We start from the raw sequence: 26,412 nt of genomic DNA, 5'->3' as shown, positions 1-26,412 counted from the left end.
AATCTATACATGCTAGACACACAACGCAGCCCTGACAGTCTAGATTGCTAATTCATTGTGTTTGGCGCTTATGCATCTATCCTTGGTGCGGTGCAAGAGGCAAACTAGCTTTATCTCCATTAACTAGCAGCACTTGTGTTGCTGGCTCTTCCGGGCTCCTCCACTAATCTCATCTCACATCACCTTGTGTCGTGATGCCTTGCATCTGGCCAGATCTAGAGCTGGCTTCCATTCCTAGCACACATGAAGGCAATTATGTTTTTCCTACCAAAGTAGTACCTATTTATCTACTCACAATATCGAACTGCCTGATGGACAAGGTGGAGGTGAACGGGGGTGATGGCTCACATTCCCACAGAGAGGGCGCTGCATGCTACCTCTGGCACATGTGCCATAGGTTCGCCATCATGGACTTAGACACTGCATCCCTCTTTTCAGTGTTGAAACTTGCTAACCAGGGTAGAATAAAATTTTTTAATTGGTATGATTTAGTGTTATGAAGACATCTTAATGAGGGATCATATTGTCCATCCCAACAATTAGGGCTTCATTTCTGGGGCTTCAGAAAGATGGACTAAATTAGATTTAAGTCAATGACACTATTATGAAAATATTTACTAGTTTAACCTATATAATTTTAGAGGGTTGTAGAAAGAAATCACGAAAAATATGGTTCAACTTAATAATGGACAAATTGCACTCAGCTGCTATAAGAGTGTTCATTTAAAAGAGAGAGAAAGAGAGAGAGGGAGGGAGAAAGGAAGGGAGGGCGACAGAGACTTATCATCATCTCAAAGCATGCCTAGAAGCATCCCTAACATAAATTTGGATAAGACAATGGGAAATAAAGGAATTATGAAACCCCAACACAATTATTGTTTATTCTGTGTAAATCCAACACTAAAGTATTTGTATGCAAGAATCCTCCTCTGATCTCTTCTCAGTAATGAAGTCAAGAAAGATATAGTATATAGTCAATGCACGAGTATAGATTTTAATTACATACTCTTTTTAAGTGCATTTTTTTGGTTCAAGTCCTATTCTACAAATCTTTGACTTACAGCTGTGACACAGCTATTATTGTCTCTAACATATTTTTTTCTTTAATTTTGTGATAGTTCTGGTCAAATATTTCTCACAATTGAGAGATGGACACCTAAAAAACCACCACAATGTTTCCGCTATCAGGAAAAAAAGTTTGGCTCCATCTATAAAAAGAATGTTTGCTCCTGTTGTAAATAATATGCCTAATAATGTGTTTTTTCGCTTGAACCAAAATGGAACAGTTGCTTCTAAGTGTCAAACAAATTCCATTACCTTTACTGGAATAGCTTTAGGTGCATAAATGAGTCCCAAAATATGATCTCCTGATCTGCATTAAAAGCAGAAAAAGTCTTAATATGCTATTCATGTCCTGATGAAGAAAAAAAATCTTTATTATAGTATAGCTATTTTTTTTCACAATATAAATTTGGACTGAACATAGCTATAAGTATGTCTGTTGCTGGAGTTGTGCTAGAAATAACTACGATTGTTCTAAGTAAGAAACTGTTTCATGTCCTGGAGATTGCCTGTTAAAATCATGGTGTATTAATAATATAAAGAAAAAACCAGGGTCCTTATCAATAACTGACATCCCAGCAAGCCAATCTGAGGTACAAAAAAAAAAGTACACCATTTCATTTCCAACTGCTCTATATCTGCTATTCCCTCAAATTTGCAATAGGTGCATTTAATCACAATACAAACATGTCCAGCAAATCTTTTTCTGCTGTCTATTCATAAAATTATCTTTTCTAATCCCAACCTTGCTGTTGGGTTGTTGCTGTTGTTTTGTTTTTTTTCTTGGCTGTACACTGCCCAGAATCTCACAACTGGGAAAGCTTGCAAAGACTATAAATAAATACATAAAATAAAAGACAAAGGGGTTTCTTTTACTTGAAAATGCGATGATTTACCATAATATCAACATTTAGACATGAGTTCCTATCATTTTATCAGGAAAAAAACTTGCCAAAAACCTGGCGCTCGCTTAAAGTTTGGTGCTTGAGATAATACACAAAAATGAGAGCTACCCAGACTGAGACCACCCAGTAAATTTAAGGCTTCAGATAAAAAGGTTCCCATGATGAGAGCAAAATGTGGTAAATAAGAAATATTCACCTTCTATGCAAAGTAATTGTTCTCATTCTGTTATTTTAAATCCGTGTTTTTTCAATCTTAACGGAGGTGTAGACTTCCAACTCCCAAAATTTCCGAGCATTAGAACATTTCTGTAAATGTGTTCCTTTGGATCTTTTGAACACTCTTTGTATCAACCCAGGGCATGATGGGGAATTTGGAAGTCGCTTTCTGCCCTTATTGTTCTTCCAGCCACAATATTGAAACCGAAAATAGTGCCTGCAACTGACTCAGCATGACAGGGTAAGGAAAACCCCGTCGATCGTTGCAACATTTTAGATTCTCCACACATGGAATTTCTCAATTTAAGAAACAACAATTCCAATGGGAGGAACAACCCCTTCTCTAATAACTCTCGCCCTTCCCGAGCAGTTCACTCCTATCACCAGCCGTTCCGATATCCTGATCAGACGGTGCACAAACAGCTACTCAAAAATAAACCTGTTAATTTCAGCGGACCTTACTTTCCGTGAGTGTAAGACAGAACACCACAATATTTTCTAAGAACAGAAAAAATATAAGATTTAATTATCGGCTTCGTTAAAAAGGGGAAATGAAAGCAAAATAAAGCCATTTTAACGCAAGCAAAATTTAGAGGACACTCCCTAATTCCCCTACGTATTTAGCTTCTCATCCCTACAAGTCAAAGATTGAGTTTCGCTAAAGATCTCTTTTACAGCTGTACGGGGCGCAGTTTAAAGCATAGGCAAAGGTAAGGCAAATTAAGCAATTTTTTTACTTAAAGATTGCTGGGCGACCCACTGTTGAATATTATTCTTTCAGTTAAACAAACTTCTCAGGGACTGGAATGAAGCGGGGGTTCTTTTACTGCAGAAATTGTAAATACAGTGTTATGTATCGCTGCTTTTTAGACTAACTCAACCCGAAAATGATAACGCGAAATAAAATGTAGAACTAAAGATAGTAACCGATGTTTGTAAGGCGGAAATTATCTTCGTGTATAAATTGTTTCCCAAATCTGGGTAAATTGCTCCAAATCAGGCAAAAATGATTTTCCTTTGGGTAAGGACACACAAACCCATTACCCAATCACAAGAGGGACATTTTGTGAAGCGATTTTGAGCAATGAAGGAAAAGGTTTGGAAAACACTGGTGTATACATTATTAGATGCTTCATCTTTTCTTTTTTTTAAAAAATGCTTCTTTTTTAAAGTATCAGCTATAACTAGGGATATAAAACATTCAGACTTCATGTTGCAAACGTGGTGGATGATAGTGTTTTGACACAGAAATCCACTTTCCATAGCCAGGGAGCCTAAAATTAAACGTGTTGCTATTGTTTTGATTTAATCCCTAAAGCCACTGGAAGTTTTGATATTTCCAATTCAGGTCAAATCAATCATTTATGAATTCTGAAGCAACCATCCACTTATTTCCTTTATCTTCACCTTAACATACTTTTATAATTGGTAACACAGCTTAAACTTTATAGCATATAAACTTTTAAGATGGGTCGGATGGACTGGCTCAATCTTGGCTGTGGAATTCTGAGTTGAAGTGCACCTATCACAAAGTTGTCATGATTGAGTAGCACTGCTTTATAGCATGATTCAGTAAGGAAAATCAAAGAGAAGAATGAATCAGACTTGCCTAACTACATACGTATTTGAGTAAAGGCTTATTTTACCCCCACAGGGAACACTTCCATTATAATTTAAAGATATTTAGAGGAATGAACTAGGAGTGTGCTCACCCTACCAGATCTGATAGGATGGAGAGGTGGGCCCTGAGATAGCCAAGTCTTGTGTCATATTAGGTTTTAAAGATGATCACCAGCATCTTGAATTGCACTTGGGGGGAGGGGGGGGAGGAAACCAATGCAGTTTGCAAAATAGAGGTGTTACATGAACAACCACTACCATTATTGTGTACACTGTTGCATTCTGGAACTCTGGAAGTTTCTGAGTAGTCTTCAAGGGTAGCCCTATGTAGAGCAATCCAGATGGGAAGTGGCCAAGGCATGAGTGACTTTAAGCAGGACCTCAGTGAGGCTGGCTATTTTGCTATGACAGTCATAAAGCAGGTCAGCACATGTCAAGACATGGTGTTATTTTTTTTCACTGTGGTTGTAAAGCAAATGCCATGGCCGTTAAGTGAATCCATTGGTCAGAGGAAAGGGGTTGCCAGAAACTGGAAGTAAATGCTGATTTCTAGCAGAAATATCATGAATTGTGGTTACGTGACCGTGGGGCGCTGCAAATGCAGGCCAGTGTCTGAAATTTGGTCACATTATGTCTGAACACATTATGTTCAGTCACATTAGGAGGATTGATATCAGAAGCTGTCCCTTTCCCACTGAACGGTTGCTAAATGACTGGTGTTAAATAGAGAAGTATCTATACTTCCATATCCTTAGTTTCTCTTTTTACCTGACTCTATGATTAACTTATGATGCTGGGTTGGTCACAGTGAGATAAAGACTGCAGACTAAAAGTCCTGGATTTGTTGAAAGAAGGGAAGGAAGGAAGGAAGGAAGGAAGGAAGGAAGGAAGGAAGGAAGGAAGGAAGGGCGAGCTGAAATGCTAGAGAAGAGCAACAAAGATCGTAAGGAGGCTAAACTGCATGATGAACAATTAAGGGAACTCAGTCTAGCCTAATGAAGAGAAGGACTAAAGGTAAACAGTTGTCTTCAGCACTTGAGCAACTACACAGAAGAAGGGGTCAAATTATTCCTGAAAGCACCTGAGGACAGGATAAGAAGAAATGGGTGCAAGCTAATTAAAGAGCCCACCTGGAACTAAGGAGAAATTTACTGTAAAAATAATTAGTTTGCCTCCTGCAGCTGTGTGTGCTCCATTGCTGGAGATTTCCAAGAAAATATTGGGCAGCCATTTACCTTGGGCGGTGGGTTGGGCTAGAAGACCTCCAACGTCCGTTCTAACCTTATGATTCTATGATTCATTGAAAACTTTCCAGCATTTCCAAATAGCATGGACAGTGATGAGTTGCACTGGTGGTTGTTATCCAGCAACACCTGAAGTCCTATATGTTCGCCAAATAACAACCCATTAACAGGGGTGGGCTGTTACAGGTTTGCACAGGTTCAGGAGAATCTGTAGCTAACATTATGGTCAGTTCGGAGAACCTCCAAATCCCACCTCTGGCTAGCCCTGCCCCAGCCTCCTGCCCGCCCACCCAGGAGTTTCCACACAGTCTGTTTTGGATGCAAGGAAAGTGCAGGACACTTGCATAAGCTCAGGGTGGGTGAAAAATGGTCCTCCCAGAAGTTCTGGAGGGCCGGATATGGGCCTGTTTCGGACCTCCAGAGCCTGGGGGAAGCATTTTTGGTCCTCCCATAGGCTCAAGGAAAGTCCCCGAAGCCTGGGGAAGGTGAAAATGCCTCCCCCCTGTGGTTCAGGAGGCCGATTAGGACACACCCACCATGGCCATGCCCACCCAGCCACCGGGCAGAGAACCCATTGCTGAAACTTTTGAAGCTCACCCCTGCCCACTACCCACATTTGCGAAAAGCTATTGTAATATTGTATTGAATTACTTCAGAGCTTACAAAATATGCAAATAGAAATATATGTTTTAAGCTTAGGAAGTAACAAGATAACATGAGAAAATATTTCTCCAAATTGCAACTCATTGAATGGATTCAATATTAACTAAATCATAATGTGTTTGGGATAGGTTGGGTTGATGAGAACCCAGACAGTTGTAATTTGTCCATTCTTAAACTAGAGTTTAACATGATGTAGACTCAGTTATGATTTTGTTTCTTTCCTCATTCCTTCTCCTAGAAAAAATATATTCTTCAGATATGACATTTTATAATGCAACTAAAACTTTGGCAAAAATGATAGACTCACAAGGAGATTGGCTTCCGGTACCCAGCTTGATAGATCATAACAATTTTAGGCCCTTTTGCTTGCTACAAAAGAAAAAGAAGACATCATGGTGGCAGAGCTGTCCCTTTCACAAAACCGAATACCAATTTAATGATCTGCTGTTATCAGGAAATGACACTTCACGTCTAGGTAATCTTCAAGAGTCTATCTCATTCATATATTTTTACTTATGGGATAATTTCTCTGTTGCATTTTGAGAAAAGTTCAAAAAAAATGCTAACTATTGTATCCTCTGTACCTATGTACTCAAAATGTGTGAACAAGTTTTCTGAGATTTCCAAAGGTGGAAGGATAAGAAAATGAATATTCAGTGACTGGTGGTAAGCTTTCAGGATCCTTGATCTCATGTTTATAAAAACTGGAATAAATAGCAAAGTTGAAAAAACAGATTATCCAAAATCCATTTATGCTATCTAAAACAAGACTCATCAACCATTTTTATAGGGTTTATTTGCTACTAAAACTCTGTAACATTAGTGAGATGATATCACAGGTGTTGTTGAGGCTACAAGTTTTAGACTTTTCCCCCCCCACTCTGAGGGTCATTTAAGGAACGAAACTGATGCTTTCAGTCTTGGAGAAAGTAGCCAAGGGCTAATTTTTCTACATAGAAACACTACTAGCATATCAATTAAAGCTGATTAAAGGCACTCTTTAGATATAGCACTTGTCTCTCTAGATCATTGATAGCAAAGCCTTTGGGTTTGAAGTTTCAAAAATTCTGAACATGCCTAATTTGAGTCTGGTAGCATAACACTCACACACACACACACACCAAAAAACTCCTCGTATCTCTACCTCCGACTCACACACTAGACTATCCCAGTGTGTACTCAATGGCACACAAACAGCGGCAGTGCTGCGGCTAGGCCTAAAGTGGAGGCCTGTGTCTTGGCTTTAGTCCTAGTGTTACCTCTGCCATTCAAAAGAGCTGCCTGATACTGTTTCTTAAGGTGCAAGAACCTTAGTGAATGGCATGATTGCCCTTGCAATCCAATGGTTCACAAGATCTGCCCCATGTGCGAAACTTCAGAGGGTGTTCTCTTTCTGTTAACAGCCACCTGCCAACTACCCTAGACTGCTATGGTCACATGAGGCCTTCGTTCTTGAAGTGGCTTTGGAGAACGCTCTTCCACAGACTCTACAACCTCTGAAGACTATGTGAAAGCATGTCCCATTCTCACACAATTTCCAGAGGTTTTGGATGAAAGAGCACGGCCTTCTCACATAATTGGTGGGGGATCTGGAGGCTACATAAGAGTATCTCTAGAACTTCTGAAAATTATATAAGAAAAGTCCATGCTTTTGAGAATAATTATTGATGCTGACGAATGCTGGAGTAAATACCAGTGTGTCACCCGTAATGACACGGTGTACGTACATGTCATATGTTCACTGTCACTGTTCTAAATGGTGCGCATGAATATCAGATTATCCACAGACATCTCCATTTCTTTTCCTTTCCTGACTTATTGTTAGATTGTTTGTTTTGTAATTAGCTTGTCCAATATTGGAATCATTCTATCAATAAGCATGTCCTCTCCATGATAATTCTATGGTCCAACCCAAGCATGAATAGTCTCAAACAGAAGTTTTATTATTAGTAATCTATTTTATAAAAATCTCACCAGGCTAATTATATTCACTTGTGAACAGTCATATAAGGCTTCAGGGATTCTGGGGGAGATCAGGCCTGTGCTGCTTTCTGCAGTGCAAGGACTCTAAGCTCAGCCCCCTCTTAACACTTCCCTCGATTTAGCTGGAGATTCTACCACAATCTCCAGGCTATATACCGGTACTTTGCTCTTTAAGGAGAATGGTTTCTGCGTAGTCTGTAACATGTCATGGTATTCAGAGCAAATATAGAGTGATCACTAGTAGCTTGAACAATGGTAATTCAAAGTTAGAAATGAGTCAAATGAGACATGGTATATAGATGTCATTACAAAACTTATGCATTGGCAATCGAGGTGGGGGGAGGAGATAGGTTTGGTCTGTAATCTGGTTATAAAACCTGTTTAATATTTTCTTCATGGCTATCTCCATACTCTTTTACACCATCTCAGACTTATTCCCCATTCTCTGTGCAAAGAAACCATTGGCAAGGTGCCATGGGAACTAACTACAGACATACGCCCTTCATTGTCCATGGACAGTGTTGATTGATTACAGGGCTGTGACTTGGATAAGGAAATTTCAAATGAAACTTGTATATATGATATGAGCCATGGAGTTTTGCTTTCCCAAATTCAGGGTAGCTCTTCCAATGAATCAGATATCCAAACCATCTCCTGCTGCATCTAGAATCCAGTTTACAATGCTCATATTCTTTTTTTTTTAATATAAAAGAAAAGGGAGGAATAAATTTAGAACATAAAGGGCAAGGCCCAATGGAAGATCAGATGAATCTTCACAGGCAATTACTGAGGTCATTTGCCAGGTACCTAAGAAGAGAAAATAGACTTGGAGTTCAGCTTTTTAGATGGGTAGAGAAAGGATAAAACCATAGTGGAAAGCCATACCAAATTACCCACAGCAATCATGTGTGGAAGGCTGTCACATATTATGAGTAGTGCATACCTTAAGCATGAGAAAAGTCACAGAAATATAGTCAAATTAAATCCACTTATTATTATTATTATTATTTATTCACATTTCTAAACCGCCCCCTCTCCCAAAAAGGGACTCGGGGCGGTGTACAGTCCACAATAAATCACAGATAAAATACAAATATAAATAAGGCTATAAATATATGTATGTATGTGGAGGAGGTTAAAATTAAGAGTCCTGTACAGAGGAATAAATATGAGGCTAAAAGCCCTAAAAACAATTAAAACTAAAACATTACCCTTAAAATAACCAGATGGGAATATACTACCAGGAGTTCATAGATGTAACATTTATAATCATGCCAGGCCAGCTAGTCGGAACAGGTGAGTCTTCAATTTTTGACGGAAGGAGCGGAAGTCCGAGGTGGTTCTAATGTCGGGGGGGAGGTCATTCCAGAGGGTTGGGCCCATCACAGAGAAGGCTCTACTCCTCGGCGCCGCCCACTGGCATTGCCTAGTGGACGGCACTTGGAGAAGGCCCTCTCTGTGAGAGCGGATTGGCCGCAGGGATGTATGTGGGAGGATGCGATCCCGCAAGTAACTAGGTCCTGAGCCATGGAGTGCTTTAAAGATAGTAATCAGGACCTTGAAACGCACCCGAAAAACCACAGGTAGCCAGTGCAGCTCGCGCAGGAGCGGTGTTACATGGGAGTATCTAGACCTCCCCATGATAACCCGCGCGGCCGCGTTCTGGACTAGCTGCAGTCTCCGGGCGCGTCCCAAGGGAAGCCCCATGTAGAGAGCATTACAGTAATCTAAACGAGACGTCACCAGCGCATGAGTGACTGTGCGTAGGGCATCCCGGTCCAGTAGGGGGCGCAATTGGCGCACCAGGCGAACCTGGTGGAACGCCCCCCTTGCCACGGCTGCCACATGGTCATCCATTGACAGCCGGGCATCTAGGAGGACGCCCAAATTGCATGCCCGTTCCACAGGGGGCAGTAGCTCGTCCCCTATGGCCAGCGATGGAGTCAGCTGGCTGAACCGAGGTGCCGGAAGCCACAGCCACTCAGTCTTGGAGGGGTTGAGTTTGAGTCTGTTGTCCCCCATCCAGACCCTGATGGCTTCCAGACACCGGGACATCACTGCGACAGCCTCGTTGGGGTGGTTTGGGGTTGAAATATACAGCTGCGTATCATCAGCGTACAGATGGTATTCAACCCCAAAACCACGGATGATCTCGCCCAGCGGCTTCACGTATGCATTGAACAGAAGGGGCGAGAGAACCGACCCCTGCAGCACCCCACAAGAGAGTGGCCTCGGGGTCGATCTCTGCCCCCCTGTCAACACATATTGCATCCGGCCGGAGAGGTAAGAGTCGAACCACCGTAACACGGTGCCTCCGACTCCCATCCCGTCCAGCCGGCGCAGAAGGATACCATGGTCGATGGTATCAAAAGCCGCTGAGAGATCTAATAGGACCAGGATAGAGGAACAACCTCTATCTCTGGCCCTCCAGAGATCATCAACCAACGCGACCAAGGCTGTCTCAGTGCTGTGCCCAGGTCGGAAGCCGGACTGGCGTGGGTCTAGATAATCGGATTCATCGAGGTGACGCGGAAACTGCTGCGCCACCACATTCTCAACAACCTTCGCCAAAAAAGGGAGGTTGGAGACTGGACGATAATTAGCTAGCTCCATTTGGTCAAGTGAAGGCCTCTTGAGTAAGGGCCTCACCACCGCCTCTTGCAAGACGGTAGGTAAGGATCCCTCACCCAACGAGGCATTCACCAGGCCCAGAAGCCAGCCTCGTGTCACCTCCCAGGATGCCAGTACCAGCCAGGAGGGACACGGGTCCAATGAACATTTGGTGGGTCGCAGCCTTCCACGCAACCTGTCTAAATCCTCGGGGGCAACAGAGTCAAACTCCTCCCAGAGTGGACTCACAAGACTCACTGTTGACGGCCCGTCCAGACCACTGGAGGGGGCCCATCTGCTCCGGATCAGAGCGACTTTGTTCTGCAGATATTCTCCAAACTCCTCTGCTCTACCCTGTAAGGGTGCCCCCCGCGTCTCTTGCACCAAGAGGGAGCGGGTGACCCTAAACAGGGCGGCAGGGCGGTTATCCACAGACGCAATAAGAGCGGCACAATGTCTACGTTTGGCCGCTCTCAATGCCACGAGGTAAGTCCGTAAATAGGCTCTTACCTGTGTTCAGTCAGACTCGGAGCGTGAGGACCTCCACCTGCTCTCTAGACGTCTCCTCTGGCGCTTCATCACCCTCAGCTCCTCGGTATACCAGGGAGCCCGGGTGGGTCGCTGCCGTAGGAGAGGTCGCAAAGGCGCAACCCGGTCCAAGGCCCCAGCCGTCGCCCTATTCCAGGCGGCCACTAGGTCCTCCGACCGAGCGCGGGTCAGGGCTACAGGTAGTGGCCCAAGCTCCGACTGGAACCTAACTGGTTCCATCAGATGCTTGGGGCGGTACCAGCTTGGACAAACTGGTTCCGCCTCCTCGCGGTGGGGGGTAGCGCCAGGGAAGTCTAGCCGGAGACAGGAGTGATCTGACCATGACAGGGGAGTAATGTCTAAGTCCCCTATTCCCAGATCACTCGTCCACTGCTCAGATACAAAAACAAGGTCCAGTGTGTGGCCACCTTCATCTGTGGGGCCCTGAATTAGTTGGGTCAGGCCCATGGCTGTCATGGAAGCCATGAACTCCCGAGCCACCTCGGATGCTGCTCCCGTCGACGGCAGGTTGAAATCCCCCATAACCAAAAGTTTGGGGATCTCCACCGCCATCTCCGAGATCAGCTCGAGGAGCTCGGGCAGGGCTGCTGACGTATAGCGAGGAGCCAAGTATACAATCAGCAGACCCCACTGCCTCCCTGGGCCCCATTTCACACCAAGTGACTCACACCCGGGTATCTGAGAAACAGTGAACTCCCTCGGCTCTAGACCATCCCGTATAACCACCGCCACCCCTCCACCCTTACCCAGGGCCCGGGGCTGATGAAATGCATGGAAACCTGGTGGGCACATTTCCACGAGGGGCAAACCACCCTCGTGACCCAACCAGGTCTCTGTTATTCCTGCAAGGTCCAGCTCCCCCTCAGAGATCAACTCATTAATGAGGGGGGCCTTGTTGGTCACGGACCTTGCATTGCAAAGCATCAGCCGCAGGCCCTGTCTCTGTAGATCCCGACCACCTAGGTTGCGGGGGTTGGTACAAACGACCGGGCGTAGCCAGCAGCCACGGTCTCCCAACCGACCTTGTGATCTTCTCTTGTCCTCGCATTGAGTTTGAGTCTGTTGTCCCCCATCCAGACCCCGACGGCTTCCAGACACCGGGACATCACTGCGACAGCCTCGTTGGGGTGGTTGTTGACCCTAGAGAGAAGACAGATAACTAGAACCACACTTTCTCCTTAGTGGTGGAGGTAGCATCCAGACTGGGTTGACCTTCATCCACTCATTGCAAGGACTGAGCCTGACAGTTGTTGAAACCACGCCCCTGTCACTAGGCAAAGCCCAGTTCTGACTCAGTCCCTCAATGAGGACAGATGCCTCATTGCTTTTTTCTTGACTGAAAAGAAAAATTGAGATATTGGCTTTGTGAGTACCTTGAATGGAGTACATTGAATGAAGGGATAACATCGTGCTGGGAGCGACCCTGGATGGTTTAAACCCCTTTTAGGAGCAGGAGCCTTGTGGGTCTGTGCCTGTAAGCCCCCTTGGGGCATAAAGGCTTCGGAAGGCGGCGGCTGTTTAAAATGGATCTTTTGCTGACTTGAAACATAAATGCGGCTTGAATAGCTCTGGTGGCTGCGAAGTTTGCCGTTTTAAGATCCGCCGCCACAGCACTTCTCTGGCTTCGCCGTCTGATCCTTCTGATTGTGCCTGGACCCTTTGTCTGCCCTGCATGCTCCAATCAGCAGCCGGGCTAGAGGAAACAGTCCGCCGCTCTTGCTTGCAGTCGACTGGCGAACCGTGGTAGCTTTAACTGTTCAATCTACTGCTGAGATCCTTTAGGCTACCACGGAGCGACCCAAGCCTTCAAGAGGCAAATTTCACTGTGTGGAGCAGCGTGTCCTTCAGTGAGTCGCCTTGCCTGTCAGTGGTCCCAAACAGTTGAAAAAGGCACGAAATGCCATTTTTGTATTTCCGTGCCTTTTTCTTCCAATTCAAAATGATAGCCACTAGTTCTGTTGAACCATCAGACACTAATAATATCACCCCTGGTGAAAGTGAGAGCCCCCAAATGGTGGAAGGGCAGGGAGGCTCCCAATCGCCCACCAGACCTTCAACTTCTAACCTTTCTGACACTGCAAAGGGGCATAAGAAGACTTTAAAGCCTTCAGCCAAGTCTAGCAAGTCTAAAAAGTCTGGTAAACCTGCCTCTCGTTATGAGAAACAGAAGGAGAAAGCTTGGAGCGTATTCACAAAAAGGCTGCATCTAAGGTGGCTACTTCCTTGCATTCTACTGATACTCCACAGCTTGCTCAAATGCAGCTGGCTTTGCAGCTCTCTCCTGGGGACAGACAGGGCAGGGTGGCTTCCCTTAACCCTCTTTTTCCCATTGATGTCTCTGGTATTTGGGGGCCAGCGCAGGAGATCAATTCCTCTGCACTTCCTGCAACTCACATCGCGCCTCCCAATTTGCAAAGGATGGACACTATGCCATCTACTTCAACTATGCCATCTGCCTTATCAGGCATTAATCAACCAAACCCCCTCTGCATGGTAAATTTCTAGAACATCATTGCAACTGCAATTTCCCAGGGCATTGCAGTTGGATTGCAGCAGAGGGATACGCAATCCCAAAAGCAAGCAACACAAGCACCAGTTTCTGACCGACCTATGGTGCCCCCAGCATTTTGCCCACAGCGGGTATCTCGGCACCGGATGAGGAGGCATCAGATGACTCTTCTGATTCCAAGGAGGGAGAAATCAAAGAAGCTGAGATGTCAGAAGATGAGGGCAGGGAGCCGGACCAGAAGTCCTTTTCTGGACATTTTCCTCCAACCCCGTTGCCATCATCGCTATATAAGGCCAAGATGGCCTCAAATTTCGGTTCTCAACCGGCACCAACTACTCCTCGACCTACAACTGTTTCGGCTGACACCCTTTTTTCTGAGCAAGCGCCTCCAACGGAAACGATACTGACCCCTAAGATTTTCATTGACCTGGTCCAACATCAGTGGGAAGCCCCCACCTCCGGCCCAACTCCATTAGCTTCCGACAAAAAGTTTTTTAACGTGGCCAACGACTTGGCCCAGGTCCTGTCAATCCCATCAATTGATGCTCCAGTCGCTGCCCTCTACACTTTGGCCAATATGCCAGGAGGCCCAGAAGATATCCTAAAACCAGAGGACAAGAAAGCGGACCTCACTTTGCAGCTACCAGGCAGCGGCATGGGCAGTCCGGGCATCAACCACTGCCTCCTTTTTCACCCGTTCCTGTCTTCTCTGGCTCCAGGACCTGCAACAACGTATCCCCATCGCAGACCTGCGCACCCATCAAGATATCGCCAAGCTGGTGGCGGCGGTACAGTTCACATCTGATGCTACCCTTACATCAGCCAGATATACCTCCCGTGCCATGGCATCTTCTGTGGCTTCCCACAGGCTGTTATGGCTCTGCCAATGGCAGGCGGATGTGCACCACAAATGGCGTTTGGCTTCGGCCCCTTTCAAGGACAAATCTCTATTTGGGGACGCCTTGGACCCTTATCTCATCGAGAACAAGGACAAGAGAAAGGTCCTACCTACGGCGCCCAAGAAGGGTTTTCCCGCTCTGCTCCTTACCCCAGGCGGTCTTCCTTTCATGGCCATGATAGGAGGTTGTCCTTTCGGAACCAGGATTATGGTTCATTCTTTCGGGGGGCGGACTACGGTACCCAGGGGTATAGGCAGCAGGGAGGATATTTCTCTAGGCAGAGGGGTCAATCGGACCATTACCAGAGGGGCAAATCCACGAAGTGTCCCTTTCCTGGTGGTGGGGGACATTTTTACCATCAGTCCTAATTTGCTGGCAGCTAGTTATCCCATTTGAGGTAAATTGGCCTTTTTTGCTGATCAATGGGATAGGACCATCTCCGGTGCTTGGGTTAGATCAACCCTTCGTTCAGAGCTTGCCCTTGAGTTTATCTCCAACCCCCCCCCCCCTCAGGCTCTTCAGGGCCTGCCCGTTATCAACAACCCGACTTGACGATGTCTCATGCAAGAGGCGATTCAACATCTCATGGATATATGGGCAGTTCAGATGATGCCGGCACACCAACACAGCCAAGGATTTTATTCTATACTTTTTGTTGTGCCCAAGGCCTTGGGGGGGCTGGAGAGTCATCCTTGATCTTAAAAAATTAAACAAGTTTATTCATTATAAACATTTCAAGATGCATTCCTTATAGACTATTTTGAATAGCGTTAGACACAGGGATTTTTTAACATCAATTGATTTAACAGAGGCATACTTCCACATTACCATCTTGCCCCAGCATAGGCAGTACTTATGTTTCTCATACCTTGGTCATCATTTTGAATATACGGCATTGCCCTTTGGGCTCTCCTCTGCACCTCGAGTGTTCACCAAAGTGCTTGTGGCCCTGGTCGCGGCACTGCGGGAGGTACCTATCAGATTACAGGCATGTTTAGATGACATACTCATACAATCTTCATTGCCAAGTCAGGCACTAAGGGACCTTGCGACTACTAAGCAAGCCCTTCAGGTCCATGAGTTTTTGATTAACATACCCAAGAGTCATCTTCACCCAACCTCCAGGTTGGTGCACCTCGGTGCCTTAATTGATACCGTTGATTGTAGTGTATTCTTATCACAGGAGTGGCAGGATTCCCTTAGGTCTCTAGCATCTCAGGTCGCCAGGGAACGCAGGAACTCCTTAGCCACTCTCTCCAAATTGCTGGGCACCAGGTGTCCACCATTGGGATAGTCCCTTGGGCCTGCTTGCATTCCCGACAGCTACAATGGTTTCTCTTACCATTTCAGAAGAGACTATTGAGTTGCTCCGGGCCAAGGTTTGCATTCTTGCGGAGGTTTCCCGCTCCCTCCTTTGATGGACATCTCAGACCATCGCTGGGGGCTGTCTGTTCAAGGACTAGGACTCGTTGACTTTTACCATGGACACCAGCCTGTTTGGCTGTGTGGGCCACCTCCAGGGGCAGATGGTTCAGGGGGAGTGGGACCAGGTGGACCGGACTCACAGTATAAATTGGTTGGAACTTTGAGCAGTACACTGGCCCTCCACCACTTCAGGGACATAGTGGTGGGCAAACTCGTCTTGATACTGACGGACAATATGTCGGCCAAGGCACATATAAACCGTCAAGGAGGGACCAGATTGTGTTCCCTGATGGACGAAGCCCTGCAGTTGGGACTTAGGGCCAAGAGGCATCTGTTGTCTCTCTCCGCGGAGCACATTTCGGGGATGGCGAATGTACAGGCAGACTGGCTCAGCCGTGAGGTTGTGGACACTGCCAAATGGCGTCTGCACCCATCGATCTTCTGGGACATTGTGAAAGGTTTGGCATGCCGGTGATCGATCTCTTAGCCACCCCCCACAACACTCAGCTCCCCTGGTTTTACTCTCGGTACCTGGTGCAGCAGTCAGAGAGGGTGGATGCACTGAGATGCAAGTGGCCTCCAGGTCTCCTTTATGCATTCTCCCCGCTCCCTCTCCTACCTCGCATCATCCAGAAGATCCTTGGAGAGAAGGTGGAGGTGATCCTGGTCGCCCCCCCACTGGCCACGCAGGCATTGGTTTGCGGACTTGCGGACCCTTTTGGTGGACAAGCCCTGGAGGATCTCTCAGTACCAGATCTCCCTCAGCCAGGGGTTGCTCGAACATCCCGACCGCCAATGATTCCAATTGACTGCCTGGCGATTGAGCGGAGCGTCTACTCTTCCAGGGTGATCCTGGAGTTCCTCCAGGACAGTTTGGACGAAGGTTTGGCCACAAACACCATCCGACGTCAACTGGCAGCTGTTTCTTCCATATTGATTTGTGGGGGTACCTCTTCACTGTCCCAGCAGCCCACGGTACATCGTTTCCTTAAGGGAGCATCCAACCTTAAACCACTGGCGGTGCACAGATATCCCTCATGAGATTTACCCAGAGTTCTTGACGCTCTTACAACAGCCACATTCGAACCACTATGGGAGGTCTCACTTAAGTTCTTAACTTTGAAAGTATCCTTTCTGGTGGCCATCACCTCAGGATCTCAGAACTGCAAGCACTTTCGGTAAGAGAAGATCTGTGCGTGTTCCATCAGGACCGTGTAGTGTTATGACTGGATTCCTCCTTCATTCCCAAGGTGTGCTCCTGCTTGCACTGCGCTCAGGAACTTGTGTTACCCAATTTCTGCCCCCAGCCTTCTCACCCTTTGGAACACAATTGGCACACCTTGGACATGAGGAGGGCTCTAAAGATTTATTTGAAAAGGACACGGCCTTTTTGTACATCAGAGTCTCTTTTTGTATCTTTCCAGCCGACATCCCTGGGTAGGAAGGCTTCGTCCACCACCATAGGCAGATGGTTGCAGGCCTGTATAGCTGCAGCCTATCATTCTCACTCTGTTACAGTTCCAGGTAGATTGACCGCATACTCTACAAGGAGCGCTGCTACCTCGGAGGCCTGGGCAGCCCAAGCTTCCTTGGCAAAGATTTGTAGTTCAACAACCTGCATTACCCCATCTCCTTTCATCAAGAATTATAAGCCTTTGGCCAAAGAGTGCTACAGTCAGTCCACAAGATAGCACTCTGCAGATCCAGTCATAAGCCCTCCCAGAGGGGGGGGGAGTTACTTTGGTACATCCCAGTCTGGATGCTACCTCCACCATAATGGGGAAAGAGCATTGGTCCTTACCTGAAATGCTCTTCTCATAGGGTGGAGGTAGCATCCAGCCCCTCCCAAGACAGGACTGGTTCCTTTGCTCAAGATTTCTGTTGGGATTGTTCTCATTGCGATTTTAGTGCATAAGGGTTTTGTGGCTGACTTTTACCTTAGACATCTCTACAGGACTTCTCTACACTGGATACTTGATACCTTGACATGCTGGATTTCTGGAAGCGATGATGCATCGAGTCTGACATCCTTTGTCGGAACTGGGCTTTGCCTAGCAACAGGGTCATGGTTTCAACAACTGTCAGGCTCAGTCCTCGCAATGAGTGGATGAAGGTCAACCCAGTCTGGATGCTACCTCCACCCTATGAGAAGAGGCGTTTCAGGTAAGGACCAACACCCTGTTGTCTCACATTTGAGCTAAAGGAGCATAAGAAATACCACTATTTACAATACATGGTGTAATATTTGAGTGCATTAGAGTCCCATTAGCAGAAAAAAATGTATAGTGCTTAGAAACTCATAGTAAACTTATTCCATAGTATTATCAATGTTACATTCCAGTTACAAAGGTCACAGTTGGATTGCCTTCTTTATTGTTCTAATGGAAGAGTTATTGGAGTATATAACCAAATTCTGGCGTGCAAGATTCAGGATTGGTAGCCACAAAAAGCTTTGCACAAACCTTTTGCACAAAAGAAGAAATGTCTATGTAGGAATATACTGGTGTTTTTTTTACTGTAGAAGTAAATTCTATAAGTGACAATCTATTTTGTCATTGATCTACAGCTGTAATTGAGCCCATAATTATGGTTGTAAGTCATGATAATCATAAAGTGTTCCATCACATGAATTTTTTTTGCAGCGTTCTTAAGTGAACCCAACAATCATTAAACAGTCATTAAATGAACCCATTATTCACTATGGGTTGTATATTTTCTAAAAACTAGAAGTAAATGCTAGTTTCAGGAAAATAAATGTAAATGTAAATTATATGACCATTACAAATGGTCATAAATGTAGGTTGGTTGCCAAACACCAAAGATGCAGTCTCATAACGGTAGGAAGGGTGCATTCTGAATCCTAGTTTATATCCGAATTTTTATTTGGTTTATTGAAAGTAACAATCTGAGGTCACATAGTTGATTAAATCTCTAATGTTAAAAAAATGGTCTAGAAAAATAATGCAGTCTCCTGAAAGGCCTTTGCAAAGAATAAAAGACTGTTATTGTCAGGGTTCCAAGTAATACACCCATAGAATAGAATGTCATTGTTCCAATTAAAAAGGCAGGGGCAGTCTTTCTAGGAACAGTCTTGACTTGGTGACAAGTATCACAAGATGAAACATAACCCTTGATATCTGTTATCAGAAGTTGCAAAACACTCAATTTGTCCCAACAGTTCTTTGTCAAGGTAGAGTTGCAATATTTTTTCTCTTAAGTGTATAAGTAGCTGTTGTGAAACAACTATCTATTATTCACAGACAAAGATGAAACAAGGTCTAGAACACACCCTCACCTTTCAAAGACATTTTTCAAGAGATGTCAAAAGGTTAAAACTAAAAATATACCAACTTGCAAGTAGAAGTATTTCCCACTTTCTGGAACTCTTAGTATGAACTGTAATTAATTAGATAATGCTGATTTAGATTAAAAAACAATTTGATTCAATATCAACAGAATCCTTTGCTGCCAGGATTGCCTTTCTTTCATTAAGCTAGTTGTCTGTTGCTCCATTTCTGTGTGTTTCTGTAGTACTTCTAACATTATGATTTTTATCAATATTTGTTCTCTAGTATGCAACAATTCAGAGTTATTCACCCTTGAAGTCACTGAAGATGGAACACTGAAGGGGGATATTAGTGGAATTACTGACACTGAAATAACTGGTGCTGTCAGCATTTCTTATGAAAAGTCTGTCAAGATGAAAAAGATACATGTTCCAATCCAAGATCTTGATTCTTTGATAAAAGAAAAGTAAGTATAAAATAAACAAGCAAATGAAAAAAGACTCCAGTCACATTTAACATTCCTCAAGTTCTCCATTCTTCTATAACAGTACCGTGTTTCCCCAAAAATAAGACAGGGTCTTATTTTCTTTTGCCCCACGAAATATGGCCTTGGGCTTATTATAGGGGGAGGGCTTATTGTTTTGGGGTTGCCGGGCAGCTGTTCCCTTGCGAACTGGCTCCCGTAGAGCCGGGCACAGCCTCAGGGCGAAGCAGCCATGAGGTGACCACGCTCACAAGCAACCGCTGGGTAAACCCTCTCTCCAGCCGGGCAGAGTGCCATTCACTGACCTAGGGGGTATCCCTAAGGTGCCAAGGCACATGGCGCTCTGCCCACCCCCCAGCTCCCGCGGCTTGGCACATTAGGGATACCCCCTAGGTCAGTGCATGGAGCTCTGCCCGGCTGGAGAAGAGGGGTGCACGAGCACCTGTTCCGCCCCCAGCAAGCATGCCTCCCAGCCTCACCATGTCCTGGCCCAGCTCTCCCTGCAGGGCCAGGGCGTTTGCACCATGCTCCGTGCATAACTTCTTCTTCAGCTTCCAAACTCCAAAACTCAGCTGCCGAGTCTTCTAACAGCAGCCGCTCTAAGAGTGAGCTGTATGATTGTGGGCTGGCTGCCGGACAGAGAGTCTTCCAGACAGAGAGTCTTCCAGCAGCCAACCCTGGCCCTGCAGGGAGAACTGGGCGAGGGCATGGTGAGGCTGGGAGGCATGCTTGCTGGGGGAGGAACAGGCGCTCGCGCAACCACCCTTTCCAGCTGGGCAGAGCTCCATGCACTGATCTAGGGATTATCCCTAATTGGCATTGGCACTTTAGGGATACCCCCTAGGTCAGTGAATGGTGCTCTGCCCAGCTGGAGAGGGGATTTGCCGGGTGCTGCTCATGAGTGTGGTCACCTCATGGCTGCTTCGCCCCTGAGGCTGTGCCCGGCTCTTCAGGAGCCCACTCGCAAGGGAGCAGCTGCCTGGCAATTCTCACCTCCGGCCAGGTAGAACGCCACTCCCCAAGGCAGCAAGCAACGTGAGTGCCTTCCCCCCCGGCTCCCGCGGCTTGGCACCTTCAGGATATTGCTAGGTCGGTGAGCGGTGCTCTGCCTGGCCGGAGGGGGGTTTGTCCAGGGGGCTTATTTTCAGGAGTGGGCTTATATTTTTGCCCACGCGAAAAATGTGGCAAGGCGTTAATTTCAGGACAGGTTGCATTTTCGGGGGGACACAGTACTTTACATAAAGTCTCTGTTAGTTTCAGTTTTAGCAATTGCATAGCTTTTCTATAAGAGAATATGTACCCAACTTAATCTTTCAGGTCTTCCAGTGGTGCATCTATCACCACTAAAGTTGAGTCTATCTACCTTATTGTTGCTGGTCCTCTTCTTCTCTTTCCTTCCTAGCATTACAGATTTATTCACAGAACTATGTCATTAGTCCAAATTATAATATAATTTAAAGGTTTCAGACAGCTGTAAATCTTCAATTGCAACAAGACTTAATTCTTTCTAAAGAACATGACTCAGAAATGTATACAGAAATCAACTGTATAGGATTACTTACTGCAACGGAACTTATATTTATTGGATTGGGGTTTTCATTCCCCCCAAATTATAAATTGAATTGCAATCTATTTTATTGAGGCATACATTTATTCTTTTTTTTAGAAAAATCAACAATGAACATCCATTTATTAAACAATCAAGGAAGCTTCAGAGGAACTTATATGTGATCACTGCATCAGCAGAATCTGTGGAAATGACAAAGTTTGGAGAATCTAACAAAGTGGAAAGCAGCATTTTTCATAAAGCCTACATCAATCTGAGCCTGAAGGTCTAATCTGAATAGTGAATTATGAAATTGAAGGAAAGAAAATGCATCTCTTCTCACCAAATTATTTTATCCTATACAGCTGATCCAAGATTTTATTTTGTCTTTTAGGGTGCCAGAGGTAGTAAGAAAATAATTACTATCCCAAAGGGATGCATCTTGGCATTCAAGGCTAAGAAATTATTTATAGAAGAAGAAACTGTAGGTAAGGGGCTTTTTTTTTCATCTGAGGCTTGTGCCAATGATTAATTTTCTGAAAATGTTACTCTTCCAGCCAAGCTGAAAGTTTCAAAGATCTAGCAGTTGGTCTGATGGCAGGTAGAAGCGAGCTGGATTGATTGAATAAATTGCAGTTCTCATGTTCATCCATTTTCTCAATAAAGACAGATGTTGGTATAGAAGGTTGCAAAAGGTGATCATATAATCCCAGGAAAATCATAAATACATGCCAATTGCCAAGTGTCTGAATTTTGATCATTGGACTATGAGGATACTATAATGGCTATGTGGAAAACAGTCATTTTCTTTGAAAACTTAAAAATTACTGATTTCTTCTTCCAAAAATTTGCATACAGTATTGTTAGCTAGCATAATGTAAACAACTGATTTTTCCTAATTTTTACTTTAGGTATTTCTTATTACTCAACTGATAAACTAGGAACTTTTGGTAAGTGTACTTCAGCCATTTTATTTTACTATTTTAATGAATATAACATGATATACCTGAATTCTTTATTCAGTTACTGCTTCTAGAGTAGACATCATTATCTAGATCAGGGGTGTCAAACTCGTGTCCCATGGGCCAGATGCGTCACGCACTGGCCACACCCACCCATTTTAGTGAAGGGCGGGAAGTTTCAATACATCATGTGACAACAATATGATGCCATGAGTTTGATACCCCTGATCTAGAAGAAGGATCCAGAAGCCCGAAGCAGCACTCCTCTTCCAAGATTATTGTCATAGCAGCAGTCCTCTGTAATAGGCAAGAATGAGAAATGGCTGGCTGAACATCATCAAATGAAGACTTTAAACATTAAAACAAGAATTAACTAGGTAACAATCAAATAACAATCAAAATAGGAAGTCATAGTTTTAAAATAATACTACCTATTTACTTTCACAAGAAAAAAGTAGGATATTATAAATCCATGCCCAGCTGTGAAACTGCAACACAAATTCTCATTGGAAGAGAAAAGGAAACTTGGTATATTAAACATAAATTAGGCATCATATGTTTTTTTTAAAAACACTTCAATAAGTCTAATCTTGCCTTTACTAAGGCATAGCCTCACTAACTATTCATTGACCTCCAAAAAACATGTGGGGGGGGGGTTCATGTGACTGGGTGGGCATGGGCAACTTTTTTTTAATTTTTAAAGCATTTTTTACTTCCTATTTGCCCAAAGTGGTAATAAAAATGCTTTAAGAAGTGAAAAAAAAGTTCAGCTGTGCCATGTGATCGTGAGTTTTTCACTTTTTAAAGCATTTTTTACTTCCTATTTGCCCAAAATCAACAGAGGGATAGAATCAAGATCACATGAAGTGTTAATACCACTTTATAATGCCTTGGTAAGGCCACACTTGGAATACTGCATTCAGTTCTGGTCGCCACGATGTAAAAAAGATGTGGAGACTCTAGAAAAAGTGCAGAGAAGAGCAACAAAGATGATTAGGGGACTGGAGACTAAAACATATGAAGAACGGTTGCAGGAACTGGGCATGTTTAGCTTAAGAGAAAGAAGGACTAGGGGAGACATGATAGCAGTGTTCCAATATCTCAGGGGTTGCCACAAAGAAGAGGGAGTCAAACTATTCTCCAAGGCACCTGAGGGTAGAACAAGAAGCAATGGGTGGAAACTAATCAAGGAGAGAAGCAACTTAGAACTGAGGAGAAACTTCCTAACAGTTAGAACAATTAATAAGTAGAACAGCTTGCCTCCAGAAGTTGTGAATGCCCCAACACTGGAAGTCTTTAAGAAGATGTTGGATAGCCATCTGTCTGAAACGGTATAGGGTTTCCTGCCTAGGCAGGGGGTTGGACTAGAAGACCTCCAAGGTCCCTTCCAACTCTACTATTGTATTATTGTATTATAAAGTGGTAATAAAAAATGCTTTAAGTGAAAAAAAGTTCAGCTGTGCCATGTGATCGTGATTTTTTCACTTTTTAAAGTATTTTTTACTACCTATTTGCCCAGAGGTAATAAAAAATGCTTTAAGAAGTAAAAAAAAGTTCAGCTGTGCCATGTGATCATAATTTTTTCACTTTTTAAAGCATTTTTTACTACCTATTTGCCCAAAGTGGTAATAAAAAATGCTTTAAGAAGTGAAAAAAATGTTCAGCTGTGCCATGTGATCGTGATTTTTTCACTTTTTAAAGCATTTTTTACTTCCTATTTGCCCAAAGTGGTAATAAAAATGCTTTAAGAAGTGAAAAAAAGTTCAGCTGTGCCATGTGATCGTGATTTTTTCACTTTTTAAAGCATTTTTTATTACCTATTTGCCCAAACTGGTAATAAAAAATGCTTTAAGAAGTGAAAAAAAAGTTCAGCTGTGCCATGTGGTCGTGAGTTTTTCACTTTTTAAAGCATTTTTTTACTACCTATTTGCCCAAACTGGTAATAAAAAATGCTTTAAGAAGTGAAAAAAAGTTCAGCTGTGCCATGTGGTCGTGAGTTTTTCACTTTTTAAAGCATTTTTTTACTACCTATTTGCCCAAACTGGTAATAAAAAATGCTTTAAGAAGTGAAAAAAAAGTTCAGCTGTGCCATGTGGTCGTGATTTTTTCACTTTTTAAAGCATTTTTTACTTCCTATTTGCCCAGAGGTAATAAAAAATGCTTTAAGAAGTAAAAAAAAGTTCAGCTGTGCCGTGTGATCATGAGAACTTTTCCCCCCACTTTTTAAAGCATTTTTTACTACCGGTTCGGGCGAATAGGTAGTAAAAAAATTCATTAAAAAGTGAAAATAAAGCTTCTCACGGTTGCACGGCACAACATATGGATCCTTTTTGTTCACTTTTTAAAGCATTTTTTTCTTGCCAATTCGCCTGAACCGGCAGGAAAAAAATGCTTTAAAAAGGGGGGAAAACCTTCCAACGATCGGGTGGCTCACAGCTGAGCCGCGCGATCCTCGAAGTCTTTTTTTCATCCTATTGATGTAATTATTTTGCATTTCAGATAAACGGGCTGTGGTTGGAAGTGGAGGTAAAATATTTTTGTTCTCTTTCATTTCGCTCTCTTATATACATACTTCCTTTCGGAGTTCTTTGCCCTTTGAAAAGCTGGGGTTGGCACGTTGCTCTAAATCTAAAATGTGGGATGACAACAGGAGTTGTTTATATGCAGAAGTAAGTAATAAAGAAAGTACAGATTTTTTCAGAATTTTTATTGTACTGAATGCGAAGGTCAACTAAACTGACAGGTCTGAGATTGATATTGTTATCATCTCATTCTATTTCTTCATCCTATTGATGTAATTATTTTGCATTTCAGGTAAATGGGCTATGTTTGGAAGTGCAGGTAAAATAATTTTGTTCTCTTTCATTTCGCTCTCTTATATACATACTTCCTTTCAGAGTTCTTTGCCCTTATGCAAGTATGTTTAAAATGTCAACCCAACCCCAATTAAGCAATCACAGGAAATCTAAAGAGCTTGCTAAATTCAAAATGAAAAGCCTGCAATAGATGCACTCCCCCCCCCCCCACACACACATTGTGAACATCATAAGCATATTTCTGACTTCATGTTTTGTATTAAGACAGAGAGCCAATGAAAATAAAATTTTGGGGAATGTAGAACTAGAGTTAACAAAGCATTAGTTCAACTTCTGACTGGCATACTTAGCTTCTTTAATTCGTAACCAATATGGCTATGAGTGGGCAGCAGGTTTGTTCACGTTAAACATAAAAAGTTTAGCAGAAAAATCCCAAGGTTCAGTTCCTCTGGTGCTTGCATTTATGACTGGGTTCTTTTGAAATATTAATATTGACTGTCCTCATTTTTGCACATGAACACTGACCAAAATGTGTCATGATCTCTGCTATAAAGTTGAACTTCCTCATTTTTGCACATGAACACTGACCAAAATGTGTCATGATCTCTGCTATAAAATTGATAACTTCTAGTAATGTAATTTTTTTTAAATGATACATTTTTTTAACATCCCAGTTTTCCACAAAATTCAATATAAATGAAGAAATCAGTGTACCTTTTATGTTCACACCAATCCTAATGTCCGCAACTTTGAAAAAATATTTTTAAAAAAGAAAAAAGTTTACTAGTAATCAATAGAAACATTTTGTATTAGCTAGAAATATTTTAAACGGATAATATTCGTAGTACTTCCCTGGGTAACTTGTATAAGTAGCTGCTAAAATTTAGAAGCTTCTATAGCCCTGATGGCGAACATATGGCACGCATGCCACAGGCACGCAGAGTCATTTGTCAGGACACGCGAGACTTGCCCTATCAGCTGACCAGCGCGTGTCCTGTCATTCATGTGCTGGCCAGCTCACTTCAACCTTCTTTTGAGGCCTTTTTTTTAATCATTGGACTATGAGGATACTATAATGGCTATGTGGAAAACAGTCATAAGTTACTTTTTTCAGTGCCATTACAACTTTGATAGAGCACTAAAAGTGAAGAGTCCTATCATATCCTTTCCCAGTTTTCTTTAGCAGTGAGGTCTTCAGTCATTCCCAGATTCCCTGATCATTACTTTCTTTCTTTGAACTTATTTATTCTATCTGGATATCTCTGGAAAGAAAGTGACTTTGACTGGACACAATACTTAAAATAATGTTTGACCGAAACAAATAAAATCAAAGCACTACTTTCCATGTTAAAAAGTAACTTCTATTGATACAAACCAAAATTTCATTTGCCTTTTTGCAGCCAGCCACATTGCAAAAGGAACATGAGTCAGCAGTGTAATCAACTATTATTCTAAAATATTTTCCTGACTCCACACTCCCACAATCCTATTTCATGTTCCAAAGGATTTCCTTTTTCTAACACAGAAAATTGCTTGGAAGCTATTTATTTTATAAAGTTTTTTGAGTTCCAATAGTGTACATGTCTTCTCACTTTCTTGCTCCCGACTGTTAAACCATCCACTCTTTTATGT

At 43.5% G+C, this 26,412-nt stretch overlaps 1 protein-coding gene across 4 annotated transcripts in view; it reads left to right on the top strand.

Annotated features, from left to right (window-relative positions):
- The first annotated feature begins 2,510 nt into the window (after nucleotides 1-2,510).
- Nucleotides 2,511-26,412, top strand: part of GSDMA (gasdermin A) — a 44,189-nt gene continuing 20,287 nt past the window's right edge. For 2 of the 4 annotated variants that reach the window (XM_081971185.1, XM_081971184.1), the window contains exons 1-7: nucleotides 2,514-2,893; nucleotides 5,949-6,185; nucleotides 19,258-19,438; nucleotides 21,123-21,288; nucleotides 21,397-21,490; nucleotides 21,914-21,952; nucleotides 24,464-24,490. In XM_081971185.1, the coding sequence (XP_081827311.1) occupies nucleotides 5,969-6,185; nucleotides 19,258-19,438; nucleotides 21,123-21,288; nucleotides 21,397-21,490; nucleotides 21,914-21,952; nucleotides 24,464-24,490 (724 nt within the window). In that variant the 5' untranslated portion in view covers nucleotides 2,514-2,893; nucleotides 5,949-5,968. Of the gene's footprint in view, nucleotides 2,894-5,948; nucleotides 6,186-17,550; nucleotides 17,849-19,257; nucleotides 19,439-21,122; nucleotides 21,289-21,396; nucleotides 21,491-21,913; nucleotides 21,953-24,463; nucleotides 24,491-26,412 lie in introns of those variants that run through there. The other 2 variants (XM_081971183.1, XM_081971186.1) reach the window with 2 other exon arrangements.

This window comes from Natrix helvetica (assembly GCF_964273705.1).
Source record: "Natrix helvetica genome assembly, chromosome: Z".
NCBI lineage: Eukaryota > Metazoa > Chordata > Lepidosauria > Squamata > Natricidae > Natrix > Natrix helvetica.
Note: the sequence above shows the minus strand (reverse complement) of the source record. Positions and strands in the feature narration are given on the sequence as shown.